The following is an 8022-nucleotide window of genomic DNA, read 5'->3' on the forward strand; positions in this document are numbered from 1 at the left end:
CTCAAGGTAAATAAAGTCATAACGTAGTGTGGGAAAAAAATGAAAGACTTTATCAAGAATGATTCGAAACAAGGCAGCGGAAAAACAAGTATCAAATGAGAGTCATAGGATGACGCCCATGTATGAAGACACGACGCATCCGGAAATTCCTAAAGCTCACTCAACATCCATCGCAACATCCCGCTCAACCTGCAAAATTTTAAAAAGAAATACAGGGCTGAGTACTTGTTGTACTCAATGGGCTCATGCCGAAAACATTTTATAACAGTTATGTCACCCATACCAGTGAACTCGAGTTTTACATGTAGTTAAGAAATATCATCGAGAACACAAAAACATTTTCATAGTCTGGCCAGACAAAACAATCTCCCCACTTTCTCATCAATCAATCAATCATTCACATCCTCTTACCATAGTGCAACGAAAGTGTGGCCACACTATTCGCCCACGAGACCGGCCGACTTGCAAGGACGGCTCCCGATCCCACCTGTGTACACACCCTACTCAAACCCGAATTCGTTTATCATAGCCCTATAGCCTAATGGAGCGAACTCACAAACTAGGCATCAAGCACAATCTCAACATAGCTCTATAGCCTAACGGAGCAAGCTCAAACGAACTAGGCATCAAGCACAATCTCAACATAGTCCTATAGCCTAACGGAGCAAGCTCAAACGAACTAGGCATCAGGCAACAATCTCAACATCAAAACAATCATGGCATGACATAACACTTTAAACCACCCTTATAGCTCCACAATCATATTTTTGAAACATAAAAGAGTTTAGTAAAAGATAGCCCACCACGATTGCTTAACAACACAATTCCAACTTATGCAACTCTCGTTCCTCGAGCTCACGTATACTCCATCACCCTTGCCAACGACAACACAATCAGCTTTCCATAAACTTATGTTATCATGCATGTCCTATTGTTCCTTTTTATCTTTTCCCTTAAATTACCCATCCCATCATTCATCGACATAAGGAAAAACATGCCATAATATTTCTCAACGTATCACACATAATCACGTCATAGGATACTTTCCCAAATCATACATGCATCATATAGTTCATCAAACTTAGCAACAAGTGATATTTTCACATAACAACAAAACTGGCAGAACTGCGCGGTTGGTTTGTAAAAATCACCAAAAATTCATCCGACCTCATATGAAGCTAAATTTTGGTCACAAAACATTAGACACAATTCAAGTTTCACGCTCAAATAATGTCATTTGTTCAGTCAAAACATTAATACCACTCTCTGGTCGGAATATAAAAATTCTGGCAGCATTGCACAGTTCATTTGAAAAATTCACCATAAATTCATCCGATGTCCAATGAGGCTGAAATTTTTACACGACTCAGAAGACACTTCAAATTTTCATCAAGTTCAAGAATAACATCAAACGGAGGGCATTTGATCGGTCAAACAGAATACAAAACTTTCTGGGCGAGAACACAAGTTTCTGGCAGAATTGCGCAGTCAACTTCAAACATTTATTAAAAATCCATTTTTCGACAAAAGGGCTGAAATTCACACGAGACACTTAAAACACCTTGAAATTTACTCGGTAAAATTTTCATATCAAAATTCGATCATTTGATAGGTCAATTACACATCAGAAACCGCTGTTCGAACGTCACAGATTTCAGGCTCACAATTTCGAAATTAAGGTTTCTTCCTCAATCATTCAAATACAATTTTTCATGCTTATAACACACAATCATGCTTAAAAAGGTTCTCATAATCATGTTCTCATATAATCACACATCATTCACCAATGAATCATTCAAACTTCACACATATTCATTCAAAATCGCATATTCACAAATCTCCTCATACAAAACACAAATTCCCACCGATTAATTATGCGATTTATGATTCCTACACTCACTATATGCATGAGGGAATCAAGAACAAGGATTCAATGGAAAAGATGAGAAAGAGAATTCAAATATACCTTTCTTGTTCAAAAACAATCGGTAGGAAAGATAATTGATGCGATTCTTCAATGAATCTTGAATTTTCAACTCCAAATTGATGCAAGAACAAAGGCTTGATGAAGAATTGGTGGAGAAGGAGAGGAAGAGAGGAAAAAACGTGTGGAGAGAGGAGATGGAGAGAAAAAGGCGTTGAAATAATGGGGCTAGGGTTTGGGTTTTTCCCTTTTTATATTCTAGGATTAATTCTCCACTTAAATAAACAAAAATAAAAAATAAAATAAATTGTGGAGTGAAAATAGGTAAAAGGGACGTGTACTAGGGGAGTATTTTTAAAAAAATATATTTAAATCCTCAATTAAATAGAAATAGTATTTAAATTGGTAATTTCTTGTAGGAAAAGACTCCCACAAAATAGGTAACAAATAAATTAATCCCACAAGTAATTGAAAGGCATATGGGCGAAAATTATGTAGAATAGCATAGGGATAATTTGGTTTGGATTTAATTTAGATAAATATCCCAAAGCAATTAATTAAATCCAAGAAAGAAAGTATTATTTCCAATGGATAGGAGGGCCGAAAATTCCAAATAATATGGCTAGAAATATATGCATGATCCCACTTAATTTAATTCACACATTGGAAACTTAATCACATTAACTCACATAACCCACAACAACTAATTTTACATAATTAACTCAAACAAATAGAGACTCAATTTCCACAAAAGAAATTCTTATTCAACATCCACATTAATAAAAAAAAGCCATCAAATAAAAATAAAAAAATAAAAAGTCACAATTTTTTTCCAGGGTGCTACACTTTTGCCGATAGAATGATAGTCTGAGTTGATAAAATGATAGTTTTGCAGGATAGAATGATAGTCTGAGTTGATAAAATGATACTTTTGGCTTATAAATGTTAGGTTTACTGCATAAATAAAATGATAATTTTGCCCGATAGAATGATACTCTGAGTTGATAAAATGATAGTTTTACTGATTTGTAGGTATGTACATTCCTGTTTGTGATGATGCTTTGAAGCCAATGATTGGTATGAAATTCAATACATTAGTAGAAGTATCTGATTTCTATGAACATTATGCTCGTTCAGTTGGTTTTGGCATTCGTAAAATGGTCAACAAATCAGTTCATGGTATTATTAAGTGGCAGTATTTGGCTTGCAGCAGACAAGGCTCTAAGAATTTTATACCTGGTGATGCATCCAAATCAACTGAAGTGTCTGTTAAGAAGCGTAAGTGTCGATCATTTAGGTGTGAATGTCTTGCTAGGCTCAACTTGAGATATTTTTTCAGATGGCATGAGCAAAGGGTATGAGGTTTATCAGTTTGTTGAGTATCATAATCACTTAATGGTTGCGGATGAGCATAGGCATTTTATGACGGCCAATCGCAGTCTGGATCATATCCGTCGGAGGTTTATGGAGGATTGTGGCAGGTGTAATATTGGTCCCACACTCACATTCAAACTTCTGAAGGAGATAATGGGTGGACCTGAAAATGTTGGATGTGATATTATTGATATTAGAAATGGTTATCGCGATATTATGTCCAATATTGATGGTTCAGATGCTCAAATGATTTTTGATTATATGCGTTCTCAAAAGGAATCATCTGATGCCTTCTATTATGAAATTGAGATAGGATCTCAGGGAAAGTTAACTAAACTCTTTTGGGCTGATGCTATTTCAAGACGAAATTATCATATGTTTGGAGATATAATTTCATTTGACTCAACATACAGCACTAACAGGTATATTACTTTTGTTGCTAAAAGACAAAAAATGATATTTTCGGCTGATAAAATGATACTTTTCTTTATGTATGAAAATATAATTCATTTTTATGTTATGTTCTGAAGGTATTGCATGATTTTTGCTCCATTCACTGGAAAAGATAATCATTCCAGAGCAGTTACATTTGGAGCTGGATTGTTATCAAGTGAAGGTAGAGACTCATATGCTTGGTTGTTTGGCTGTTTTGTTCGATGTATGGGGGTAGCACCCAAATTGATTATCACTGATCAAGATTGGGGGATGAAACTTGATGTTGAACAAGTACTTTTACAAACAAGGCACCGATGGTGCATGTGGCATATTATGGTTAAGGTGTCAGATAAGTTGCCCAAATCCTTGCTTGGTAATGAAGATTTCAAAAAAGAGTTGAATGCATGTGTTTGGTCTGATTTGTTAGAGCCTAATGAGTTTGATATAATATGGAATGATATAATGGAACGGTATGGATTAGAAGACGTGAACTGGTTTGGATCAATGTTTGAAGATAGAGAATTCTGGGTTCCTGCTTATTTCCGAGATTTTCCCATGCGGTCGCTTCTTAGGACTATATTGATGTCTGAATCAGAGAATAGCTTTTTTAAAAACTACACAAAGCCTCGTGCAAATCTTGTACAGTTCATCAATTTCTTTAACTGTGTTGTGGGAGATCAAAGGAATGCCAATTCACGATTGAACTACTTGGATTACTCAACTATTCCTTATTTGTCAACCCAATTGGCTATTGAGAAGCATGCATCTACAATCTACACTGATTCTATTTTCAAACATGTACAACAGGAAATAAGTATGGTATGTGAGATTGTTTCGATAACTGTTGAGGATAACATCAAGATGCAAAAGGTCAAGGACCAATATGGTAGAACATGGGATGTTAAGTATGATTGTAAGCAAGACACATTCGACTGTAGTTGTAAGAAGTTTTCCAGAATTGGTTTGTTATGCTGTCATATATTTTGTTTGTTGAAGAAATATTTTGGTCGAAGGTGGTTGAAGAGCTCTTTACTAAAGGCAGCCCATGGTCTACCATCTGAGGAGATACAACCATTTGAACGTGTGCTCCATTTTTAACCTTATTTGTAAAAACTCTATTTTTCAGTCGGATAAATGATAGTATTTATTGTAATAATGTTATCTTTTACCTTGCAGATTTGGATGAAAAGCAAGAAGATAAGAAAAAGTTGTTCTTCAACTTTTATCGATTAGTCCAAAAGTCTGAGGGAAGTATGGAACATCTGTCTTTGTTATGTGCTGGTCTTGATGACTTGGAAGAGCATATATTTGGAAATTGTGCAATACCTTCAGTCATTGAAAAGAAAAAGATGGTTGAGGAATTTTATGGAATGGCAGTACCTGATGTAGTTGATGTACATCCTCCAGATGTTGTTAGAACCAAAAGATCAGCTAGTGACAAAGTATCAAAGAGGGAGAGTGCAATAAGGAAAGCAAATAAGCCTCTACGACGGTGTGGTAAATGTCATGAGATGGGTCGTCATGATTCAAGAAATTGTGGTAGATTCAATGAGAAGGCAGATTGAAGCCATTTGATATAAAATGACACTTTCAGGCGATAAAATGATACTTTTAGCAGATAAAATTATAGGTATTTTTGGTGTATAAAATGACATTTTGCGGGATAAAATGATAGTTTCAGAAGGTAAAATGATAGTTGCACTTGATAAAATGATGGTTTCAGGGGATAAAATGATAGTTTCAGAAGGTAAAATGATAGTTTCAGATTATAAAATGATAGTTTCTGTGTTTAGATTTATGAAAACCGTAGTTTTTGTGTTTAGATTTATAGTTGTTTCACTGATGTTAAGTGATTATGAAAACCGTAGTTTCTGTGGTTAATAGTTGTTTCACTGATGTTAACTGATTATGAAAATCGTATTGCCTTTGTATTATGTTTACATGGTTATATTTATAGTTGTTTTGCAAATAAGAGTGAAGTGAAATCATAATAAAAGTGATGTGTTTTGTGAACAAGAGTGAAGTGTTTTCTGAACAAGAGTGATGTGTTTTGTCCTTGAACAACTTTTTTCTTACATTTTATCCCATGAAACTATCATTTTATCCCATGAAACTATCATTTTATACCCTGAAACTATCATTTTATCACCTGACACTATCATTTTATCCCCTGAAACTATCATTTTATCAAGTGCAACTATCATTTTACCTTCTGAAATTATCATTTTATCCCCTGAAACTATCATTTTATACCCTGAAACTATCATTTTATCCCATGAAACCATCATTTTATCAACCCAGACTATCATTCTATCCGGCAAAACTATCATTTTATCAACTCAGAGTATCATTGTATGCAGGAATGTACATACCTACAAATCAATAAAAATTTCATTTTATCAACTCAGAGTATAATTCTACTCGGCAAAACTATCATTTTATCAAATCAGAGAATCATTCTATCCGGCAAAACTATCATTTTATCAGACAGAAGTATCTTTTCAATCAAACAAAACTATCATTTTATCCCATGCAACCATTATTTTATCAACCCAGACTATCATTCTATCCGGCAAAACTATCATTTTATCAACTCAGAGTATCATTGTATGCAGGAATGTACATACCTACAAATCAATAAAATTATCATTTTATCAACTCAGAGTATAATTCTATTTGGCAAAACTATCATTTTATCAACTCAGAGTATCATTCTATCCGGCAAAAATATCATTTTATCTACTCAGAATATCATTTTAATCAAACAAAACTATCATTTTATCAAATAAAATTGTCATTTCGTTATAAAATTGGCGCGTCGAAAGAAAACGTGAACTAGACGCTTCGAATTCAATTTCTCTCACACTCAAATCCTTCGAATCGCATCCAAACCCTCCGAATCGCATTCAAACCCTTGCTTCTTCATTTTCGAAGGAAAAATCATTCAACTTCTAAAATATGACGACGGAAAACGCTCTAGTATCATCGATGAATGGTTGGATGAAGTTTTTTACTTATTTCACTTTTGTTTTTGATCGATTTTATCATTTTTCCTGCGATTCTCATTTTTTTAGATTCTATAGTTTTTTAGTGTAGATTTAGAGTTACATATGACATCATGATGAATTTACTTTGAATTTACTTTATACAATAACATAAACCGTTTAACACACTGAAATCTTTTGTGTATTAGGAAACAACATTCGTGATGCTTCTGCTGCTGATGATGATAGACAATTAATGATGGTTTCAGAAGGTAAAATGATAAATCTCATGTGTATTAATGATAAATTTTTAAATTGAAAATGATATTTTCAGAAGGTAAAATGATAGTTGCACTTGATACAATGATGCTCTCAGGGGATAAAATGATAGTTTCAGGGAATAAAATGATAGTTTCAATGATAGTTGCACTTGATAAAATGATGTTTCAGAGGATAAAACGATAGTTTCAGACGGTAAAATAATAGTTTCAGAGTATAAAATGATAGTTTCAGGGTATAAAATGATAGTTTCAGTGGGTAAAATGATAGTTTCAGGGGATAAAATGATACTTTGAGTTTATATAATGACATAAACCGTTTAACAGACTGGATCTTTTGTGTATTAGGAAAGAACATTGGTAATGATGATGCTGCTGCTGATGATGATATACTATAGGCAGATGAAGTAGAACGTATAAGAAATAACAAGAAAAGAAAAAATGATGATGCAAGTAATAGTAAGGCAGTTTAAAAGAATGGCAAGAAAATAGTTGTTCAAGATGATATAGCCATTCAGTCACCGACTTTGGCTGGAAGAAGGAATACTGACTTCTTCGTTGACATGCTCAAATCTCTAAACAAGAATCAAAGAAGAGGTGTTCGAGAGATTGGGTTTGGCGTACTCCTAAACTTCAATATAAGAAGTTTCCCAAGATCATTGGCATATTATCTGATTTACAACTTTAACCATAAAAGTTCATCAATTAAACTGAACATTGGGGAATCAATGTTTTTAGATGATGAAGATGTTCATATAACTCTTGGGTTCCCCATTGGATCTTTACCTATGAATAGGATAAAATTTCAGAAAAATATCGACATCAAAACTCAAATTGCTAGATTCTGTAAAGGTGGAGAGAAAAAATGGTGCCAGCGTATGTTGTAGAGCAGATGATGAAAGACGAAGAAGGTGGTGAGTGGTTCAAATGGTGTTTTATGGTTCTCGTGGAGTATGCCTTGATTAACACTCCTGCTGATGGAAATTTGAGTCCACAAACTTTGGATTATATAGCTGATGTTGAGAAG

General features: G+C 34.1%; 1 protein-coding gene across 1 annotated transcript; it reads left to right on the forward strand.

Annotated features, from left to right (window-relative positions):
* The first annotated feature begins 3081 nt into the window (after positions 1–3081).
* Positions 3082–7393, forward strand: LOC121803980 (protein FAR1-RELATED SEQUENCE 5-like). Its single transcript, XM_042203542.1, has 7 exons — positions 3082–3202; positions 3264–3476; positions 3537–3720; positions 3829–4814; positions 4910–4984; positions 5066–5230; positions 7344–7393. The coding sequence occupies exons 1-7, from the start codon at positions 3082–3084 to the stop codon at positions 7391–7393; spliced, it is 1794 nt and encodes a 597-aa protein (XP_042059476.1).
* The last annotated feature ends 629 nt before the right edge of the window (positions 7394–8022 follow it).

This window comes from Salvia splendens, chromosome 5, assembly GCF_004379255.2.
Source record: "Salvia splendens isolate huo1 chromosome 5, SspV2, whole genome shotgun sequence".
Classification (NCBI taxonomy): Eukaryota; Viridiplantae; Streptophyta; class Magnoliopsida; order Lamiales; family Lamiaceae; genus Salvia; species Salvia splendens.